This window comes from Pelodiscus sinensis, chromosome 3 (genome assembly GCF_052426305.1).
Source record: "Pelodiscus sinensis isolate ZL-2025 chromosome 3, ASM5242630v1, whole genome shotgun sequence".
In the NCBI taxonomy this organism is placed as follows: Eukaryota; Metazoa; Chordata; order Testudines; family Trionychidae; genus Pelodiscus; species Pelodiscus sinensis.
The window spans coordinates 160,875,169-160,899,055 of record NC_143054.1 but is presented as its reverse complement, the minus strand read 5'-3'; the positions used below and the strand labels follow the sequence as shown (position 1 = coordinate 160,899,055).

General features: G+C 44.8%; 1 protein-coding gene across 1 annotated transcript in view; it reads left to right on the top strand.

The window, feature by feature from the left end:
• EHD3 (EH domain containing 3) overlaps positions 1–23,347 on the top strand; it is a 41,823-nt gene extending 18,476 nt beyond the window's left edge. Inside the window, exons 4-7 of the mRNA XM_075925328.2 lie at positions 4,979–5,076; positions 16,070–16,482; positions 19,276–19,440; positions 21,205–23,347. Of these exons, the coding sequence (XP_075781443.1) occupies positions 4,979–5,076; positions 16,070–16,482; positions 19,276–19,440; positions 21,205–21,732 (1,204 nt within the window). The 3' untranslated portion in view covers positions 21,733–23,347. The remainder of the gene's footprint in view (positions 1–4,978; positions 5,077–16,069; positions 16,483–19,275; positions 19,441–21,204) is intronic.
• Positions 23,348–23,887: the final 540 nt, after the last annotated feature.

Here is a 23,887-nt window from a genome sequence, read left to right as displayed (position 1 = left end):
TCTGGAACATGTCCTGTTCTTGGTAGGGGCCTCCTTGCCACTGAACATTGATAAGACCTGTCCTCACCCAGAGAGCCAAATAAGAACATAAGAATGGCCATGCTAGGTCAGACCAAAGGTCCATCCAGCCCAGTATGTGAATGTTTTTTGTCTGATCTGGCCCATCCTCTTCCATCCTCTCCTCCCGACTAAAACTTAGAAAAATCTCTATCAATAGGCTCTCCTCTAAGATAAGTCTCTGTCCGATTCACATGCTCCTCCACACGAATCGGCTTTCCCTCATCTCTTAGTTTAAAAACTGCTCTGCGACCTTTTTAATATTAAGTGCCAGCAGTCTGGATCCACTATGGTTTAGGTGGAGCCCATCCTGCTTGTGTAATTCTGCCACCCTCGCAACACCAAGGTGGCACTAACCTGATGGCTGTTATTGTTTAGCTGTTATATTGCACCAGACCTGCTGACAAGGGGGCCCAAAGGGGGCCGTTGCCCTGGACCCTTTAAATCACTACTACAGTGCTGGGTAGCACACTCTGGCTGGCTCTTAAAGGCTGGTGTGGGGGAGGGAGGCTAGTCCCCACCTCACTCCTTCTGACTGAGGCCTCACCCCTTCCAGGAGCAGAGTCACTCCCCACCCTCCACCTTGCCCAGAGGCTCAGCAATCCTGCTGGTCCCCTCCTTCCCCCCCAGCAGCACCCAAAATATCCTGTATATAATTCTATTGAGGAACCAAATTCGTAATGGATCCCCGGCAGCCCTGTGTATTTGTATTTTAATCGTGGCTGCTTATTTTAAGCCAGCACTTTGGCACATATGATCAGTTGCCTACGGTACTTTTTCCCAGTGATACCATGGGGAAAAACTGCAGCATTCCCCAAGCAAACCATGTCTAAAGTGGGTGGAATGTCTAAGAGATGAGAGTCACAGCAGCCAGTTAAAGACAGTAGCAAATATAACTTGGCTTGTCTAGTGAATGAGTCATCTTGGTAGTCAATCACCATGAAGGTCAGTATCTGTCCTTCCCCCTCGCATTTCAGAACTGAAGCTGTATAAGAGCATTGGGATTTTTCCTGGGATAAGGATCCTGGTAGCATTTCACCTCAGAGTGCAGTTCTGTTCTGAAAAGTAGTATCAGCATGACATCATACAGGATTGTTTTTGTATTGGGCCAGGTTTCTGCTGCAATCAACTGCCATTAAGTACCACAGAGATGGGCTAAGCAGGCGACAGTCATTGCTCTCAGTTTCTGCAGAGCACCAGCTGCAAGATCCTACAGCAGCTGGGGAAACATCATACTTTGGCCACTCCTTTGCCCTCCTATCCTTCGCCACCACATGCTATAGAGACTGAAGTGAGACAAAAACACACTGGCTACGTCTACACTGGCATGATTTTCTGGAAATGCTTTTAACGGAAAAGTTTTCCATTAAAAACATTTTCGTAAAAGCGCGTCTAGATTGGCAGGACGCTTTTCTGGAAAAACACTTTTTCCGGAAAAGCGTCCGTGGCCAATCTAGACACACTTTTCCGCAAAAAAGCCCCAATCATCATTTTCGCGATCGGGGCTTTTTTGCGGAAAACACTACTGTGCTGTCTACACTGGCCCTTTTCTGGAACAGTTTTCCGGAAAAAGACTTTTGCCCGAACGGGAGCAGCATAGTTTTTCCGGAAAAGCACTGATGATTTTACATTAGATTATCAGTGCTTTTCCAGAAATTCAAGCGGCCAGTGTAGACAGCTGGCAAGTTTTTCCGGAAAAGCGGCTGATTTTCTGCAATAACTTGCCAGTGTAGACATAGCCACTTTGTATCAGCTGGGGGCTCCTGGAAGTATCCCCAGCCAAGAGGCTGTAGGGAGTACTCACTCCGGTGGCAACTTGAACAGCACAGATTTGTGCCATTGGCCAAACTGGGTCTCCCTTTTTTGTGTTTTATCAGCAGTAAGATTTCAGAAGCCAGTCTGCCCCCACAAGTATAGTACCACTGTGCAATCTCTAACCCCTTGGGTTTGGCCCTGCAACTGGAATGTAGCTAACAGTGCCTGGACCAGAACAGAATCCAGCTCTCCCTTCCTTCCCCAAAGGGGTATTCCTATCAGCCTCACTCTGGATAAAGAGGGGATCAGGGATGGAGTAAGAGCTGCCCCTCTCCCTTAAGATAGATCAAAACCCAACAGAGATACAGCAAGGCTATGTCTAGACTGCAAGCCTCTTTCGAAAGAGAGTCTAGACTGCACGTTGAACTTTCGAAAGAGCGGCTTGCTTTTTCGAAAGAAAGCATCCAGTGAGTCTGGATGCTCTCTTTCGAAGAAGCCCTATTTACATTGAAGAACGCCTTCTTTCGAAAGAGGAGCTTTCGAAAGAAGGCGTTCTTCCTCGTGAAATGAGGTTTACCGCCATCGAAAGAAAAGCCGCGTTCTTTCGATTTAATTTCGAAAGAACGCGGCTTGAGTCTGGACGCAGGGGAAGGTTTTTTGGAAAAAGGCTACTTTTCCCAAAAAAACCCTGAGTCTGGACACAGCCCAAGTGACCAAAAGAAGCATCACAGACTCAGTCCTGAGAAACAGCCCAGCTCAGGCCTGGATCCTCCTAACATCAGGCCCCAGGACATCAAACAATGGCAGGGCAGCTGCCTTCCCCCTCACCATAGTGTCCAAACAGAACCAGGATAACATGATCCTCTTGGGTTCAGTGCCTTGCAGGCTTGAACTTCCACAGTTACTGTCTCCTCAGCCTAGGGCTACCACAGCTGTTATCTGAAGAGAAACTCCTTTCTCTCCCCTTCACACTCCACTGCTTTGCTTTTATGGGCTGCTTCATCCCCACCCCAGCACAGCAGTCAGTCGCTCCTCTCAAGGTCTGACAAGTCACCCCTGCCAGCCCTCCCCACCAGACCTAGCAGCCCTCGCAGTCTTTAAAGGCTAACCTCCTGCTTGCCCGGAGAATGCATTTAGGCCCACCCTGGGTTCCACAGCAATGGACTGTGTGCTCTCGGGGCTGGGTCTCTATCACCGAGTACCTAGCACAACTCATAAAACATCATACCAGTGGCTCCTTTTCCCTGGTGGAATTGTAGCAAGTACTCTGTGGAAAATACCATGTTGCCTCCATGAAATGCACAAAACCCTTAATAGTTAAGAGACTGGCTTTGTTGTTGTTGGGCATGCACTACCTGAGCTGAATGTGCTGGTCAATAAAATGCATTCAGCTTAGTTCCTCCCTGACATCTACAACATGACTACTGAGATACAACCATCTCTGCAGTGGCACATATATTGCTGGCATAGAATAGCTGCCCACACCATGTTTTAGTGAGGAATAACTTATCCCACTGAAAATGATGGCAGGGTTGCAAATGCAGTTATGTGTTCTGGCATTCTATTAAATCCCTTTCTTCTGGGCTCAGCTCCAATCTCCTCCATGGAATTGCTTCCCCAAGGAAAGTGGTGAAAGTCCCAGTGCATGAGTCATTTAAAACTAGTCCAGAAAAAGCTCTCTGGCACATATTGCAGGGAAGAATCCTGCCTTGGCAAGGGATTGGCTGCATGTCCTAATGGGAGCTTTCTAGCTCTGACTGCTCTGTTGGTGCATAAGTACACAGGGAGAAAGCCATGCCAGAAATGCCATGGAATACTCTGGGGCTACATCTACACTATGAGTTTTCTTGGCAAAAAATATGCTAATGAGGGACTCATTTGCATATTTACTGCCAATCCGTTTTTTGCACTAGAAGTTTTTGTGCAAAACCAAGCAGTATGGGCATTTTCGTTTTGCGCAAAACTCCCTTTTTCCACAAGAGCCATACCAGTCTGGGTCTTGCAGAAAAAGGGTTTTTTTGTGCAAAAAGAAAATGTCTACACTGCGTGTTTTTGTGCAAAAACCCCTAGTGCAAAAATGGATTGGCAGAAAATAAGCAAATGAGATCATGACTCATGCAAATGAGTCCCTCATTAGCATATTTTTTGCCAAGAAAACTCGTAATGTAGATGTAGCCTGGGGTTGTAAGCTAAGAACCACGCAGTAAGAAATGCTCACTTGCTCAGCTGGGGGAGTAAATCAGGTTTGAACTGGAATTCTTAAACCTTTGGGGCAGAAGTTTGTGGGGTTCATATTGCCAGATGACGAGGTTCATTTCTGTGAAAACCAGCAGTGTCATACTTGAGAATAAAAAGGTATAGAAGAAACAACCAATAGTGACATTAGTTTGTTCTGACATCATGGTGACTGCAGCAGTAGCGTGGGATGTGTTCCCCCATCCTGACTGCACCCTGCCGTGCCGTGTGCCAGATTTACTTCTGGGTTGGGCCCAAAGGTGCTGCTTCCTCCCATGACTATGCATGGTAGTTCCTTTTCATGCCAACTTCCACTGCTGTCCATCCCACACACAATTCTTCTCCTTCATGACATGAGTGCAAAATAGACAGCCAGGCAATGCTATGTTGGCTTCATGGGCCAACAAGATAAATAACTGCTTATGCTTTTGGTCTCCTTTGGTCTCATCAGTGAGGTTGGAATGGTCAGTTTTGCTATCTGTTTATAGCCCGGTTTGCTTTTGGGTTTTCTGGCATTAGCACAATGCCGTTGCTTTTTCAGATGCCTTGCTGTTTCAACTCAGTGGAGTCCAGAACCCTGCAGGGAAACATTTGCAGGAAGAAAAACAAAAGCCCTTTCTCACTGGAATCTAAACAACAAATGAAAACAGTTGTCTCCACATTGGGACTTGCACATTGTTTTTCTTTAGCTATCTAAATTTGGGGTCCACATGGAAAAAGCTCCACATATCCAAAAATATTTACCAGAAGAGCCACGTAAGCACAAAAAGGACTTGATTCTGGCTTCATTTCCATCTGTGTAAATCCAGAGGAACTCTATTGATGTCAACAGAGTTCTGGATTGACCGCAGAGTAAATGAGACCAGGTTCTGAGCCATACAACTGGAGGTATCAGTTTATCACCAGATTTCTCTTCCTTCTTTTAACACAGATTTGTATGTGCCCAGCTGCCCAACCCAGTTCTAGAGAGCATCAGTGTGATCGATACTCCGGGGATCCTTTCCGGAGAAAAGCAAAGAATTAGCCGAGGTAAGTGCTAGTACATCTGGCTTGGGAATACAAATAGAGACCAACATTCAGACTTTCTATAAAAATTCAAGAGGTAGGTAACCATAATGAGAGTCTTCAGTGTTACCTTGTGGTTGTATTGATCTAACATTGGACTTAATGTGTATTATCCTAATCGGGAAATGATCCCTGAATGGGCTGCCAAGAGGGACTGCCTCGGTTGCATATCACCCAAGCAGAGAATGGGAGAAGGAATACAAATGGAATAAGCAATGACCTGGAACCTAAGCTAAGCTTTTCTGATGTTTGAGAAGATCTGCTCACCTGCTATTTTCCCCACCATTATTTTTTTTTCTGCGCTGCAGGTTCTGGGTGCTCATTCAGCAGGAATGCAGGATGAAACTGCATGACTCAAAGTAGAGGCTGGCAAGAGAGCCATGCGGTTTAATGGGATTCAGGACTCCTTTGTGCTAGCTCCAGGTCAACCTCTTGCTTCGTGATCTTGGGGGAATCATTTAGGACAGAAATATCAAAAAGCATCTACTAATTTGGGGTGTCTCCATTTTTGGGAGCCCCGCTTCAGGCATGCAGATGCCTCATCTTAGGCACCCAAAAGGAGTGGATAGTCTTCATCCATTTGGCCATAACATCTCTGAATTGGTTTCTTCCTCTGTAAAGTGGGGCTGGGGACATTTGCATTTCCTGAGATTGGGTAGCATAGCAGTTTGTGTCTGCACAGTGGTTTGATGACAGAAAGCGTGATGCGGGCACCAGGAACAATAACCTAGTAAGCAATAATGACAACCCAAAATATGGTTCTGAAAAATTAAATGGTCGTGTAAGTCTTATTTTAATGTTTTCTCAATTAAATCTCAATGCAGGCCTTGCTAATCCCTTTCCCTCGCCTTAACACGTGTCCTTCCCCTAATGTTTCTGGTGCCTTGAATGCCCTTTCTAGTATTATATTTGTCTCCATCCCATAAACAGTGCTCTTCTTGTACCTCTCACTTTCTTTTGTCATTGACTTACCCACGCTGCTTGAACAAGGTCTAATGTGTTTTGCTAACACCAGGCCCGCTGACGGGCAGAAGTGGGGGAACAAAGGAAGCAGTTGTTGCAGGGCCCAGTGATTCAAAGGGTTCTGGGCCTCCTGGCTGCCTCCACTGCTACTCCAGCAGCAGAAGTGGCTGGCGCTCTGGGCTCTTTAAATTGCTGTGTGGCTCTGAGGGCTGGGGATGAGGTGTGCTGCACTCTGGGGAGAATGGAGGGCAGGCTGCTTTGGCCCCAGCCCTCGTACCTGAGGCTCTGCCCTTTCTGAGGGCTGGAGTCCTGCCCTCCCTTGCCAAGGGGCCCACAGAGGCTATTGGCTTCCCTGGCTGACACCCGTTAGCAAATTCTCAGTTAAGAAACCAAGAGAGGTATAAAATACACAGACCATATCCTGTAGCAAAATGGACCCGTGTTTTCTGCAGTCTCTGCTATGAATTTTCCCATCGACTCTCTATGAGCCTGTCAGGATATGTCTGCACTGCAATTGGAGATGTGACTGCAGCATGCGTAGCCTGGAGTAGCTAGCTGAAATGATGACAGCAGTTAAACCCTCACAGCACAGGGACCGGAGTAGCTAGCCTGCTGACCCCGGGCTCCGTGCGGCACTGTGGCTTTGCAATGCCGTAGGTAGCCCAGCGTTAGGCTCCTCACAGCATTTCAAAGCAGCAGTGCCCCATGGAGCCCAGGGTCTGGCCCCTGGCTCCACATGGTGCTGCCGCTTTGAAGTACCCCCCATTCCTCCTGCTGCCTCTTTCTGATAGATGCGGGGAAGCGACTAGTCGACTAGCGTGTCAACTATCCAATAAGCATTTGCTAGTCGTTCACATCCCTAGTTTCCACTGTCCCTCAGAATAGAAGCATAATAATAATTCCTGTCCCAGTGCTTAGGAACCTGCGTGCAGCAGGGACACACTGCAAGCAGAATCAGTACATTTTGGCATTGAGAGTGAAGTACTGAGCCTCATGCTAATTAGAACCCAGTGAAGGGTCACGTTGTCCAAAACCCACTGCTGTCTGCTAGGCTACTGAACACCACTGTCAAATGGAGAGGCATTCCCAGTTAGCAGGTGACCCCTCAGACACAAGCACCCAAGTTAACTAGCTCCCTTGCTGGCAGTTTCAGAAGACAGAGCCTGGAAACTAGACCCCTTGCCTGCTCCTGGGTGCAGTCCCTCCCAAGCAGGGATGAGGCATGGTGAGAGAATGGAGTCAGGAGTATAGTATCACAGCCCATGCTGCAGCTGTGTGGTGGATAAACAAGCCAATGCTTTTCCTAGGCCCTAATGTTACCAGTTGTCACACTCCCAAAAGAAAGTCCTGAGGGACCTTGAGATTCTGGATGTGGGAGCAGTCAGGTGCATGATGCTGAGGAGCTGAAGGCCCATGTGGTCCATCAGTGCAAAGGTCCAGGGCATCTGACTTTGCAAGAAGAACTCCATCGGTCGTGCTGCCGAGCAGAGCAGGGCCAGAGTCACAAAGCTGAGTCCCACAGGGAAATTCCTGGCTGTAAAAGCAGGAAAGGCATGTGACCTTGCTGATGTGTTGCCCACAGTGATCTACCATGTTTCTGCCATAAAGTATAGCACATACTTAGCCTAGGGATCTCTAGAGTCAATGCCGCAGGGTGGAGCTACCTCACGGGGAGGTAAAAGGAGGTTTTATTTAAAGTACCTGAAAGAAATGCTGTCTGGAAGCCACAGCATGTGCATCGCCTTCACTGCTCTGGACTCTCCTGGTCATGAGAAGAGTGGCCATTTGTTCTCTCTTCACTTCCTGAGATGGGTGTTGGTGTCCAGGCTTAAAGCATTTGTCATTATCTAGCTCTGTCTCTCACTCCATTTCCTTCCCCTCTCTTTTATTTCCTCCAGCTCAAGAGGAGGGCTATAGCAGTCTGCATAGATGCCCGTATGGAGGTATTCGTACCAAAGCAGCGGTCGCTTTGTAGTCTTGGCCGCTTTGATAATAATACTGAAAGCATTGTTCAGATCGTGCATAACTAACCCTCACCACGCTCCTGGGAGGGGAGTTTTATGTCCACTGGTGAAACAGGAATAACTGTGACACAAGGGCGGGTGCAGCTTGTGCCATGTCACACCACGACTCGGTTACAGAGTAGGGACTAGGAGTCAGAGGCTTCTGCCTCCTTGCCCCTATGTGCAAATCACTAGGCCGTTCTGCCTCTGTTTATTTTGCAGCAATGTCCTGCATGGAGCAGCAGACTGCACACACTCCTAAATAAACCAATAATCCTTTGATAACAATAACTTATCCTGCTATAGCAATGCAGCACTTGAGGGCTAAGCATTGCACACTTTGCTAACGAATGATTGACAGCTTCACCTTAGCCTAAAGATAGCCCTTCGCTAAGCAAATGGAATTCCACTGAGTCCAGTGGGGTTATGGCTGGGCTGTATTTGATTCCTGGTTGAGGTAAGGTTTGAATAGACATTCAGAAATCGGAGTGCTTCTTTAAACTCAATCTTCTCCTAGTGAAAACCCTTCAAGCCAGTCTGCTTTCCTTCTCCCATAAGTGGTTGAATGGGAAATCCTCTCCAGGAGATAAAGGAGGAGAGCTGGTAAACTGGATTTAGGTTTCATTTCCAGCACACACACTATTACAGCCTTCTCCATTTATCCATGTCTGTTTTTGCCGGCTCACGTGATCTGCACAGCCAAGGAGCTGTATATTCTAGCCCAGATATCTCTCTCATGAAGAATGAGCATCAGTGATGGAAAATGCAGGGCGAAGTCATTCTTCTTTTTTAAACAATTCTGACCGTGACAGTCTTGCATTTTAATGGAACAGTGTAACATTGAAATATATAGCCATCTTATAGCACCAATAGGTTATCTGTATTGACCATGATTGGAGCAGAAAGGAGAGGAGCTACAGGCCTTTTCACTCCCTAAACCACATGAAGAATTCAGTTAAATGGACCCTATAAATATGGAACTAATTTTTCAAAATGTTTTCTTACTAATGTCAAGAAGAGTTTATAGAATGCAGAGCTACCCAAAATTATTGAAAAGGGAAGAATTTTAAACCTGTGCTTTAGTCTTCACTAGAGATGCTGTTTACATTGTGTATTTCACTCAGCTGGCAGGATGAAACTATGTTGGTCAATTTCAGTTTCCTCCTGCTCATCCAGTAGCAGAATGGTGTTACAGTATTGTCAGTTCTTGTAATAGTATCACAGTATTTGGTGTTTTACCTAATGCCTCAGGCCAGCAGAGTCATCTCATGACATAAGACTCAGGTTTCTTTTTTTTTTAAAGCAACTTTATAGCCTTACCGGTTGCAGACAAAAAGCTTGGAAATGTGACCTGAGCAAGATTTATTTTTAATGTCTCATAATTATTAAACCAGTCTCATGATTTTTTTCACAGCCCAACTCATGATTTTTTTAAATGCTCAGTGGTGGCACTGCTGCTGTTGTGTTGTGTTTCCACCAATAGTGGAGAGGCAAATGTTGCATTTTTTAAAATAAAACAACATTTTAATTGCTAATAGGTTTCTGTAGCACATTTTATTTTTTTGAAGATAGTGCCTTGTAGATATTTTCTAAGTGCCTTGTTTATCAATCAGAGAATGTTCTACCATGTTTATGAATCAGATTTTAAATCGATTCATATTATTTATGCAGATCACTTATTCTTTCAATGCACTGACTAATGATTGATAGTGAAGGTCTTTCAAGGTGGTCGCTGAGTAACTGTGGCTGGATGATTGAAGGCTTATACTGCAAGTGGTCATTAAGAGCTAGATTTTTCCAACAGTTCAGCATTTGCAATTGGGGCTAGATTTTCAGAAGTCATAAATGGGGTTTGATTTTTCAAAAGAGACCTGACCATGAGTGGCATGATGGGAGCTGCTCATTGAAAATCTGAGCCTTAATTATTATGCCTAAATGGGAAATGAGCACTTCTGAAAATCTGGTCCCAGTTTTGGGAGCTGAGCACTGAAAAATCTTGCTTTCAGCTCTTACCAGAATGTGATACGAAGTAGCTTAGTCTGGCTGTTACAAACTCTGAGATGTAACACTTAGGGAAAGTAGCATTTATATTGTGTGTAGAAATAAACAGCCTGTTGCCAAAACTGGCTCATCTTCTCCAAGTTTTACACCCATCTGAATCAAATTCTGTTGTTGAAAGTAATTCTTGATTTACCGTGGTGTGAGCGAGAACAGAAACAGTCCCCTGGTTTCTTTGCAGCCTTGAAACCACTACAATAAACACCAGGAAAGCAGGAGATTGCTCTGTTCCAGTCCAAATACTTGTTAATATAAATATTAGTGTTATAAAGTTGATATTAACATATCATTCCTGCCTGAGAAAGCAGCAAGACTTGTCCTGCTGTGTAGTCACTTGTACCTTTGCTTTGGAAACATTTACATATCCAAGATATGTGAGAGGTTTCCACTAACCTCCACTCCCCCCCCCACACACCATATACCCATTATTTTTCATGCACTGTTACTGATTTAAATTGCTAGCTCCGTTGTAGATTATTTCTTTAAGCACAGGCAAAAAGTATCATGATGAATGATGACATGGTACATTCAGATAGGCTTTTTCAGGCTGACAAAATACCTTTACCCTTCACTGAAATACAGCCACCTCTGTGGAAGAACAGGACCACTCCACTTCAAAGATCACCACCTCTTGTGACCTTTTCAGCTGTCCCTTCCTCCCTCTCCTGGCTCTGACTGAAACCTAGGTCTCCATCTCTTTGTGGCCACTGTTTCTGCTGCCATTTTTTCATGCTCCTTGCCTCGATTTATCCACAAAGGGCCATGGCAAGGGCATAGGGCTTCTCCTCTTCCTCCTCCCCCTTCTCATTCATTCTTCTCTAAAGAATGCTCCATCCAATTCTTCTCTTTTAGCCCCTCCATGTAGCCATCACTTGAACCAACCTCACTCTACCTACTTCTCCAACACAGCCTCTTGCCTCTCCCTCTGCTCCCTAGTTTTCTGCCCTCAACTTTGATGACTTCTGTTCCCAGGTTGATGACCTGTTTGCTCCATTAGATCCTGCCTCCTCACCTCCTCATCTGTTCTCAAATCCTGGATCTTTGACCAAACTGACTACTCACTGCATCTTCTCACTAATCTCTGAGGGTATGTCTACACTACCCTCCTAGTTCGAACTAGGAGGGTAATGTAGGCATACCGCACTTGCAAATGAAGCCCGGGATTTGAATTTCCCGGGCTTCATTTGGATAAGGGGGGAGCCGCCATTTTTAAAACCCCGCTGGTTCGAACCCCGTGCAGCGCGGCTACACGGGGCACGAACTAGGTAGTTCGAACTAGGCTTCCTAGTTCGAACTATCGTTACTCCTCATTTCACGAGGAGTAACGGTAGTTCGAACTAGGAAGCCTAGTTCGAACTATCTAGTTCGTGCCCCGTGTAGCCGCGCTGCACGGGGTTCGAACCAGCGGGGTTTTAAAAATGGCGGCTCCCCGCTTATGCAAATGAAGCCCGGGAAATTCAAATCCCGGGCTTCATTTGCAAGTGCGGTATGCCTACATTACCCTCCTAGTTCGAACTAGCGGGGTAGTGTAGACATACCCTGATCCCTCAGTGTGTCTGATCTCTCTCCTGACCATCATCTCCTCTCCTTCAGCAGTGCTCATGTGCTCCTCTCTGACTCTGCAATGGACTAACTTGTGCAACTGTGGGCCAGTCACTTAACCTTTCTGTGCCTCAGTGACTACATCTACCAACTGGGGATAATAAAACATCTCTCCCTCCACAGATATTCTGAGGCTCTGTTCATGTTTGGAAATACATTGAGATCCTTGCTTTAGCAGTGCAAAGTATTATTATTATTTAGGACTGATCCCTTCTCCCTAGTGACATCAGATAATATCACAGGCTGTGAGGGGTGCAATGAAGGGATAACTCTAAAGTGGGGTGATGGAAACACGCGTATGTTGTCTGGTGGAAACTCGTTTGGTGTTAGTAGCTGCAATGCCACTGAATGCAAAAGGCCCTAGAGCCGTGCTGTAGACTGGCTGACAGAGCAATTCCAGATGCTTCCCAGAGTTAATATACTGTCACAGCAGTGAAGCCTATTAGTATTCAAGTCATGATATGTCTCCAGTTTGAAGCCTAGTGTAGGAATCTCTTAGTGCATATAGGAGGAAGGTTTGGAGGGTTTTCTGACTCAGAACCAATCTCTCTATCAGTGAAAGTTGCTGTCTCAGGGTATGTCTACACTACCACCCTAGTTTGAACTAGGGTGGATAATGTAGTCAATCGAAGTTGCAAATGAAGCCTGGGATTTAAATATCCCGGGCTTCATTTGTATCTTGCCGAGCGCCGCCATTTTTAAATCCCTGGTAGTTCGGACTCCGTGCCCACGGCTACATGCGGCACGGAGTAGGTAGTTCGAATTAGGCTTTCTAATTCAAACTACTGTTACTCTGAGGTGTAACGGTAGTTCGAATTAGAAAGCCTAATTCGAACTACCTACTCCATGCCGCGTGTAGCCACGGGCACGGAGTCCGAACTACCGGGGATTTAAAAATGGCGGCGCCCGGCAAGATGCAAATGAAGCCCGGGATGTTTAAATCCCAGGCTTCATTTGCAACTTCGATTGACTACATTAACCACCCTAGTTCGAACTAGGGTGATAGTGTACACATACCCTCACTTCTTGAAGGTTTTCGTTGGTGTAAATTCAGTGGCCAGGTTCAAATTTGCAGGAAACACCAAAATCTGAGGTAGGGGTTGAAGTCACCAAAACAATGGTGGATGGAGTCAAACTGTGCAGGAACTCTCTGCTGTTTAGCACAGCAGAAAGAAAGGCAACTTGATAAGAATAAATGGGCTGCCTATTTTCTTCTCTCATGGATCGTATTGCCCCGTTACTAACCTCTGAGCACCAGAGAGTGCTAGGGCTGGGCTAGGAGTCATTCACAAGAAAACACCTCTCTCTCTCTCTCTCTCTCTAAATTTAGTCCACCTTCTGAAAAATCCCTCATCAGACTTACCGATCTGAAATGCTTGTCAACGTGGTAGCTGTGATAAATCCGTTGCCTGCCTCTCAAGCTTGGAGTAGGAAACCTGTCCCATGAAGAAACTTCAGATGGAAGAAAATAGCTATCCTGTTTATCTTGTCTGCTTCCCCTTCCACTGTCAGGACTTATTTTCCATTCATGTCTGACTCTCACCTACCAGTAAGGGAATGTGATTTCAGTGAGAGAGCAAATGCCTGGGGCAGGGCATCTGCTTGTATCTCTTGCTGATTGTTGCCAGTGGAGTTCCAGCAATCAGCACCATGAGACTCACTAACTCAGGCAGGCCATGAAAAGCCCAAAGGAATTATATTCTGCTCAGATATGTTACATTGCACTTGACATTCGAAGGAATTTATGCGCACAACTCCTATTTGTGCCAAGCAGAGTGATAGATAGCCCTGTAGCATGTACCACTGCTGGACTCCTGTCCTTCCTTTAGTCATTTGCACTGACAGGCACAGCTATACTCAGAGGCTGTGTCTACACTGGGCCACTTATTCCGGAAAAGCAGCCGCTTTTCTGGAATAACTTGCCAGCTGTCTACACTGGCCGCTTGCTTTTCCGGAAAAGCAATGACGATCTACCGTAAAATTGTCAGTGTTTTTCCGGAAAAACTATGCTGCTCCCGTTCAGGCAAAAGTGGCCCTTTTCCGGAAAAACTATTCCGGAAAAGGGCCAGTGTAGACAGCACAGTAGTCTTTTCTGCAAAAAAGCCCCAATCGCAAAAATGACGATCGGGGCTTTTTTCCAGAAAAGCGTGTCTAGATTGGCCACGGACACTTTTCTGGAAAAAGTGCTTTTCCGGAAAAGCATCCTGTCAATGTAGAGGTGCTTTTTCCAGAAATACTTATAATGGAAAACTGTTCTGTTTTAAGCATTTCTGGAATAAGTGGCCAGTGTAGACAAAGCCAGAAAGAAAACAAGTGCATGTTGGGGAAAGCTTTAAGAAAATGTCAAATAAAAAATAAGGAGGAAAAGAGAGGTGGGAAATATTGCAGACTGAAGCACAGAACGGGTACAGCACCCCTAGGCTGGCTGTGGAGACAATTGAGTTCATGATGTAGCTACTCCCATCAGTCAGGTTCTGAAGGATCATATGAATTCTATGGCAGGGGAGCCCCACTGTGTTGTTATTTCTGTAAAATGTTAGAAAGCATGTGGGAAGCCACTTGAAAAGACTACATAAAAGGAACACCGTTACATTTTCTTTCTGACCTTTGCTTTGATACAGTAGAGATTCCACCATTCTCTAGAGTGCTCATAGCCACCTCTGTCCAATAATGTATCCGATATTTCAATGAACCCCCATATGTAGGGAGATCTGTTGATGAAAAGTGCTTTATAAGAGCAAGGCGCTATAACTCATATGACCTTTTCACAATATCATACCCATTTACTGGTTGGAAAATTGAGGCACACGAAGAGATTATGGCAGAAATACTGGCTCTATTAAAATCAATGGGAGTTTTGCCATGCACTTCAATAGATGCAAGATTTCACTGTAGATGACTGGCTTAAAATCACACAAGAAGTCAGTGGCACTGCGAGGAACAGAGGCCTGGAAGAGCAAGACCCTGCCTTCTATGACCTAAGGACACATTGCCTCCCTCGAGGGATTGCCAGGGTAAAGCCAATAAGCAAATTCTCATACATTTAGTCAAGGAAGCAAGAAGAAAACAGTGCTTTGCTTTTTTTAATGATTTGTCTGAAAATAGCAACGGCAGCACTCTAACCTCTCTGAGCCCAGCAAGAGGGGAGCTGCATGGTACAGTAGTGGTGGGAAGAGCATCTGTTTGCTAGAGGAGCGTAGGCAGTTGGACTGTTCTGCACTTCAGTGCTTCTTGAACAGCTGATCTAAAGCTTGCAGCCCAGGTACATCTCTGGGATTATTGACAAGGGATGCCTTTTAAATGTGAATTCTGTGGCTTTTGTTGCTAGCATATGTGATGATCAGATGAGACAACCTCGCGTATGTAAAATAGATTGTTGGTGTCAATTTTTTAAACATAATGGGCCAAAATTAGCCCCATAAAACTAGATAAGGCCTGAAAATAGACTATCAATAGGCTTGGAATTATTAGATTTTTATAACTAAATGTCAGTAAATATTGAACACACACAAGTTGCTGAAAAAAATATTTCCCCTGATAATCCTCTACATTCACAGATAGCCAACATATGAAAAAAGCTGCTTGAGACATTACATTACAGTTTGATTTAAGGATGTTTATATCATTTGTATGTTTGACATTTGATATTGACAGTTTAGGTTTACTGGTTAGAAAGCTTTAACTTTTTGAATTTCATTATCTGCGATCATTAAATAATAATTGTCCGATACCTTCCTATAATTTCCTGTGAAAATGGATGAAAAAACGTTAAAAAATGTTTAAAAGTAGACATCCATATTATTCCTCAAAATTATTTTAAAAAGTACAACTTGAATTCTGGCAAGGCTAAATATTGTTAATTAGAAAAAAGAAATGCACCTTGGAGCAGCTGGGTACGGATTATAATTATCCAGAACCCAGCCATCTTTGTGGTTTACCTTGTTGAAAAGTAAGTAAGAAGCTAGACATTCCTGCCATGCAGAAATATACTAGTTTGGGTACAAAACACAGTTTCTTGTATGTGTGGCTTTTAAGACTTGGTCGGGGTGCTCCCCTGAGCCGGACCAGAGATAACGAGTGTATGTAAAATAAACTGGCATGCGTTAGGCAAGTGTTGGTAAGAAGGAGATGTGAGAAGCTCATATGTTAGGGTCAGGAATATACAGTGGAGAGGAGAGTGATGTCTCCAGTTCCCTTCTTATCTCAATTCCCTAGAGCTCTACACAACCTGCAGCATGTTGCCTACTCTTTTTCAGCTTGTCAGTGAATATAGCACCACTTTGCCTCTTGTCTCCCATGTGTCTCTCTGCTCTTCCTGCTTCCCACATCAGGTTATGACTTTGCAGCCGTCTTGGAGTGGTTTGCAGAGCGGGTTGACCGCATTATTCTCCTCTTCGATGCCCACAAGCTGGACATCTCAGACGAGTTCTCCGAGGTCATCAAGGCGCTGAAGAACCACGAGGACAAGATGAGGGTGGTACTCAACAAGGCTGACCAAATTGAGACCCAGCAGCTGATGCGGGTTTACGGAGCCCTCATGTGGTCCCTGGGGAAGATCGTGAACACGCCTGAGGTGATCAGGGTCTACATTGGATCCTTCTGGTCCCATCCGCTGCTGATCCCTGACAACCGCAAACTCTTTGAGGCCGAAGAACAGGACTTGTTCAGAGATATTCAGAGCTTGCCCCGCAATGCAGCCCTGCGGAAGCTGAACGATCTCATCAAGCGTGCACGGCTGGCCAAGGTGGGTCTTGCCAGAGAAACTCAGGCTTGGTTTTATAAAGTTTGCAATTTCAGCTCACTGGGTCACTGCTATTGTCCATCATATATAGAGGGAGAGGGGGCACATAAGAACATAAGAATGGCTAGATTGGGTCAGACCAAAGGTCCATCTAGTCCAGTATCCTGTCTGCCGACAGTGGCCAATGCCAGATGCCTTAGAGGGAGGATCACAACAAGTAATCCTCACATGATCCTCATGATCCTTCCCCTCTCACTCATCTCCAGAGTAACAGAGGCTAGGGACACCATTCCTACCCATCCTGGCACACAGGCATATTGTGTATATGAAAAACAAATGTCCCATCAGGGCCTCACCTTTGTTGCTGTTCCCAGTGGTGCTTCTATAAAGATGGGTTTGAGAACAGGGTGAAGCAAAAATAATCATATTAGAAAGTATGTCTGCACAAGAAGCAGCAAGCTGTGGGCACCGTCTCTTACAGCCTCTTTTTTAAAATTCACCCCAGATCACCAGACTTAATAATACACACATTGGGCTTGGGCATCTCTGGGCCTTTTGCTTCTATCACAGAGGAAGTCTGACTCAGAGAAGACCCATAAGAACAATGCACACCAGAGAAAAAGATACAGTGCAATTCACTCAAACTGCTAGGTCACCCTTTGAGCTTATTAGCAGCCTGTGGAAATCTTCCTCAAAGTATAGGGGGGAAGCCCCATCCCAGAACTACTTGAATGGGGACAAAAGAATACACTGAATGGCATTGATCTGAACTGGCTGAAAAAGAGTAACCAAATAACACTTCAGGCTTCTCTATCCTATCTGGACCAGCATAACATGATGCATTATTAGGTGAGGAAATAGAAGGACAGCCTCACTCAATTCTGTGGCAAGTCTCAGAGGGGTAGCTGTGTTAGGTGCATCTACACTGCACTGTTATTTCAGAATAAGGACCGTTATTCAGGAAAAACAATACTAGCATCCACACAGCAATTCTGTTATTTCAGAAGAAAATCGAAATAAAAGAGGGCTTTTTCCGACGTTCGTAAACCCCATTCCATGAGGAATAACACCTCTTCCAAAAAAGCTATTTTGGAAGAGGGCATGTGTAGACGCTCCACTGTTGCTATTTCAAAATAGTACCTCCCCAGGGCCATTTTAAGGGTATGTCTAGACTACAGGCTTTTGTCGACAGAAGTTTTGTCGACAGATACTGTCGACAAAGCTTCTGTTGACAAAGAGCATCTAGACTACAGCCAGTTCTATTGACAAAGCAAGCTGCTTTGTCGACATGGCAGTGTAGACGCAAAGGACAGTTTAGATGCAATAACGCCTTCTATCGACAGAACTCTGTCGACAAAGGCATTATTCCTCGTAAAATGAGGTTTACCAGCGTCGACAAAACTGCTGAGTTCTGTCGACGTTATGTCGACAAAACTGCTGAGTTCTGTCGACATTATGTCGACAGAACTCAGCGGTAGTGTAGATGCAGGTATAGTTTTGTTGACAAAAGTCCACTTTTGTCGGCAAAACCCTGTAGTCTAGACAAACCCTAAGTTACTCCTCCTCAGTGCCTCCTGTGGCTCTAAATCGAGATAGCATGTTCACATTAGGGGAACCTGACTCGGACTCATTTTGAGGCTTTCCTGTAGCGTGGATGCTCTATTTTGAAATAAGCTTGCAGTGTAGACGTACCCCTAGTCTGTATCTGCAAAAACAACGAGGAGTCCTGTGGCAATTGAAAAATTAACACGTTTATTTGGGCATAAGCTTTGGTGGGTAAAAAATACATTGTCAGAGTGACCATGCAGCTGATGAAATAGTTTTGACCCATGAAAGCTTATGCCCACATAAGTCTGTTAGGCTACGTCTAGCCTGCAAGCCTCTTTTGAAAGAGGCTTTTTCGAAAGTATCTTTTGAAAAAGCCTCTTTCGAAAAAGAGCGTCTAGACAACAAGAAGATTTTTCTAGTCTAGATGCTCTTTTTAGAAAAAGCTCTGTTTTCATGCAATAGAGCCATTTTTCGAAAGATGACTTCCGAAAAAAGGCGTTATTCCTCGTAGAATGAGGTTTACCACCGTCGACAAAACCGCCGCGTTCTTTCGATTTTATTGTCAACAGAATGTGGTGGTAGTCTAGACTCAGGTACATTTTTTCGAAAAAAGGCCACTTTTTTCAAAAAACCCAGTAGTCTAGACACACCCTTAGTCTTTAAGGTACTACAAGACTCACTGTCAATACTGTGGGTAAGTTCAGCCTCAGCAACACTGAGACAGATTCTGTCCCTAGTCACATTGATGTAAGTCGACATCAGAGGAATTAGTTACCCTGGGTCTGCAGACTCCTTGTACACCAGATGCTCATTTGATGAGGTCATATTCAAGTAGGCCACACAGAAAATATGAATCTTAAGATTAGACTGTAGCTAGATCCGAAATGCATGGTGTCTGCTAACCTGACTGGCATTGCTAGCTGGAAAAATGCTTTGCCTTGAGGGGAGATGTAAAATGAAACAAAACAATTCCCTGTGACAGGTGACTTACAAACACATCTCCCAGCATGCACAGTGCAGTTGTGTCAGATGAATCAGGAAGCACACTTGAGAATGGCATGTGTTGTGCTATAGTGGTAACCAGCAAAAGCAGGCAGGGAGAAAGAGCTCAGTGAAGGGAAAGGGAGAGAGGATGGGGTTTACCCACAAGCTTGGATGCATGGGTACCATCTGCCGGAGGATAACATTCAGATGTACCCATGAATGCTCTTTTTTATCTTCTTTCCCATCTCTTGTTTTGCCCCAAAGGTCCATGCCTACATCATTAGCTCTCTGAAGAAGGAAATGCCATCAGTGTTTGGTAAAGACAATAAGAAGAAGGAGCTTGTGAACAATTTGGGGGAGATTTACAGCCGGATCGAACGGGAGCATCAGATCTCACCAGGAGACTTCCCGAATCTCAGGAAGATGCAGGTAAGGATTGGAATAACAAGGCCAGAGCATTGACCAATGAATGCAAGAGCATTGTAGCAGCTGTGAGGAATGGGTGAGAAGCAATGCCTAACTGATGCTGCTACAATTATTGAAATATCTATGTCCAGGCTATATTTGGACATAGATATTTCAACAATGGCAGGTTAGTGCCCTCACCAGAGGGAAGACTCCTTCACTTAAGCCTCTGGCACTTACAGTAAATTATTTAACTCCTTCTGTCTTTTATTTCAGACCTTGGGCTTAGAGCTTTCAGGGCCAGTCTGGCCTCACAAATGCTACTAATATAACACTTATAACATTCTGTATTCAAACTGAGGCTATTATTTTCTCTCTTCTCCCTTGCTTGTTTATTTCTGGCAAAGAAAGACTCCAGTAGAGAAAGAGGATGTGACAAGTATCCCCCTCCGTTTTCAAAGGGACAAGCAAGTTTTCTGTGCTGCACATTTGGGGCCTGAGCCAACAGCCATGTAAGTCAATGGGAGCCTTTCCAATGACTTCAGTGAATGCTGGATCAGGACTTCATATAACGTACACTAACTATGGTACAGAGATGTTCAAACTGTTGTCTGGCTGCAGTCCAGGCTGCAGCTAGTTTCCAGTGGTTGCATTGGGAAGAATATGACCACATCTTTGTGGAGCGCATGGTATCTGCTGTTCATGTACAGAGAAGGAAAATACTCTTAAATCCTTGAGCGCCAGCTGGAGGATCTAGTTCCTTAGTTGCTCAGATATACATTTTATACCACTAGTTAGGAGTAAATGGATGCTGTTTATGAAAGAAGTAGAGGTTGAAGGATAAAGATGTTGGCTTCTCTTAGTAGAGGATGAACCTGTAATACTTGCTCTAAGCACTTCTACTTTGCTGTGCAAAGTCAAGCCAATAGAGTTTGTCACATCAGATTAGTTCCAGGCCAGTCGCCGGTGTGGAGAGGGACTGGTATGTGATGTTTGGAAAACAAGAATGCACTTGGCCATTTGCACAATGCAGCACATAAGAGGAAAAACTCCTCTTTATTCTCATGGACAATCAGTTTACGCCCTGAAGTTCAAAGGGTAGAATGAAATTATCGTTCACACCACGCACTCCCTCAGTTTGCTCCATAAGATATTGGAGAGGGGCTCTGCTGCATTTTTAAAAGGAGGGCTTATTCCTGAAATGTTACAGCTTCTGTTAGAACTTTTTTGATGTAGATTTAATTGTGCCTCTGTATTGTAATGTGAGAGAGTACATTCCCAGGTAATACCAGCATTGTATGTTTCCACCCAGTAATATGGAGCTGTACTGGCCACAGCATATGCTGTAAAGTACTGGCATCTTTTTGTTGCCTTGAATTTGTAGTTCACAGTGGCAAAAATCAAAGCTATATAAATAAATAAATTCTTATGCCTCAGTTGTGGCTGCTCTGCTCTCTGGCACGGGTGTAGGCGCTCTGGCAGGCAGCACATCGGGGAGAGTAGCTGGGTTGTAGCAATCCAGGCTGAAATGCTCTGAGGCACAGAAGCAGCTGTGGGCTGAAAGGATTAAGGAACCGTGAGGCTTGTAGGGAAGATGCACTGCATAGTGCTCCTGGTGCCTGCTTTTGGAAAGGAAGTTCTATTCTTGGCCCTCGAGTGCTTTGAGATCCGTGGCAGGAAAGAGGCATACCAAGCACTACTGTTGTGTCCCCTCCTGCCCGGTGCAGCCCAACTAAGTCTCACTAATGTGTGCAGCTTACCCTCTCTTTGTTGTTGTCCTGCTTTAAGGATCAGCTGCAGGGCCAAGATTTCAGCAAGTTCCAGCCACTGAAGAGTAGGCTGATGGAGACAGTGGAAGACATGCTGGCCAATGACATAGCGCAGCTCATGGTGCTGGTACGCCAAGAAGAGTCCCAAAGACCCATGCAGATGGTGAAGGGAGGTGCCTTTGAGGGCACCCAGCAGGGCCCGTTTGGCCACGGCTATGGTGAAGGAGCGGGAGAAGGAATCGATGACGCAGAGTGGGTGGTAGCCAGGGACAAGCCCATGTACGATGAGATCTTTTACACGCTGTCACCTGTCGATGGCAAAATAACCGGGGCCAACGCCAAGAAGGAAATGGTGAGATCCAAGCTTCCCAACACTGTGCTGGGCAAGATATGGAAACTGGCTGACATCGACAAGGATGGGATGCTGGATGATGAGGAATTTGCCTTGGCTAATCATCTCATTAAGGTCAAGTTGGAAGGTCATGAGCTCCCAAATGAACTTCCTTCCCATCTCCTCCCTCCATCCAAGAGGAAACTGACAGAGTGAAAGGAAGGTCACCAGAGAGAGATGGGGAGGAGGAGGACAGAGAGAAGACTCAGAGACATGTTTACTTAAATTATACCTTTAGATGTCAGGTCACCTTTGGATTTGTAATAATTGTAATGTATAAAAGAAAACAAAAAAGCCCAGCCCTTTCTCACAATAACATACAATTAGCTCTTCCTATGTAATCTCCCTGTTTCCTAATATGTAGTCTGTAATGATGAAGGAAAAGGAAATGCGTAGAGGCAGTGGCAGAAGTTAAGAGATGAGAGTGCGGGGGAAGAATCAAGGGGGCTGTGTCTTCTGGGGTTGGATTCAGCGTGAGTTATCTGAAGATAAATCTCCCAAGTCATTCCTGAACTTCATCCACGTTATTTCTGAGACACAGCCTAAGATTTGTGAAATACCTGGTGGGGAAGGAGCAACAATGCAAAAGTCCCTGAGCTGCAGGACAACATAAAAGAGCACATTGTAGTTAGTGACAAGCCCACACAATAAAAGTTCCCATGGACATGGTCCTATAGAGGTGACTGTAATCTGGATCCAGATCCACTGATGAATTTTCCAAATGGCCTCTGTCATTAGGGCGGGCTCAGCCAAAACAGCAGATCTGAACTGATGCAAACATCAGTGCTTTTGAAATCTAGGTCTGAATTTTGCAGCATGAATTCCTCTAACTACAGTAGGTAAGACCCAATGAGCTACTGAGCACCTGTATTTCCCATTGACACCAGTGGGACATTCCCATACAGAGCATGGCCAAGCAAATGATAATGCATCCCATAGGAAAACAAGAGAAGGAGAGTAGAAAGGCAGGGAAATAGCTGACTGTTTAGAGGCAAAGATCAGATGATTTAGACAGGAGGAATTTCCGCTTGCTTCATCATCTCCCAGTAATCCATTAACTGTGTTATTTGGAACTGCTCAGTGTTTTCCCCATCTGAAAACTTGTTGGATGATGGATGGTCTTTATCATTCCTAGAAAGTGATACCTGTTATCACAAAAGTGTGTATAGTGAAAACTGCAAGTTCGTGTTCTTATCTTAAAATAAAATCCAGCACTGTCAGATGACTCATTCATTGTCCGGCGCACAGAGGCACCACATAGCAGTAGGAAGGGCTTGCTGTATTTTCTGTGTTGTTGTGAACAACAGCCTGGATACCAGTAATAAGCCCTTGCTTAGCCCTCAGACATCTACTGTTTATTCCATCCAGAACTTCCATCCTGAGCCAAGAAATGTTCAACTCTTCCTTTCATTCACTATGGAATTTCTGTATCTCTGGGATTTTACTTTGGTAATACGCTCCCCCCCCCCCCCCCCCATCTAAGCTTTGTTTTCCTCCCTCACCTCTTTTGATTTTTCTCATTTGGGATGAGGTGTGGCTTTGCGTCTTGTTGTCACTTTATATATGCTGAGCTCCTACTGTGATGAAAAAAAGAGACAAGTATAACTTATTTTATATCTGTGTTGATATTATATAGAGAAATATATTCTATGTATGTAGGATGTGCTTACTGCAGTGCATTTATCTTTTAAAAAATAGTGCATTAACCTTTTTTGTACCCTGGTCCTAAAACATTATTAAAAAAGGTAAAAGTTTAAAAAAAAGGTCTATTTCTTTCTCTTCTTCGTTATATAGTAGAATAAAATATCAGTGGTTTCTTAAAGAGACCCTTGTTCCTGCATGGGGCTTCAACAGAAGCAAATCATCCCTAGTACAATCTGTACTGATGATGTATAGACCAAGATTACTGGACTTGTGGTTAACACCTACATTAAAATTTCCTGCTACTTTCTGGGAATCTAATTGTAATCACTGGTGTAGCTTCACTGGAGCCAGTTTAATTGCCCCCAAGATTAATTTGGCTCAATATATGGGCAGGGTAAAACCCAAATAAGAAACTCCTTTCTGCTTCTGCTCAGCTCTGCTGTCATTTGCCACTAGCTTCACTGTAACCAAGTCATTTCTTTCCTGCCAGTCATGGAAGAAGTTGCCAAAGCTCCACAGTTTCACTGGGACTTGAAATGAACCAAACCACTTAGTCCCACAGCCTCTGCAATACGCTTCTGAGCTTGTGTTAATCAGCCACTGCAAGATGAGATACTCATTTGGGTGACCTTATTCCAGGCAATAATACAGTGAAGGCCCAACTGAG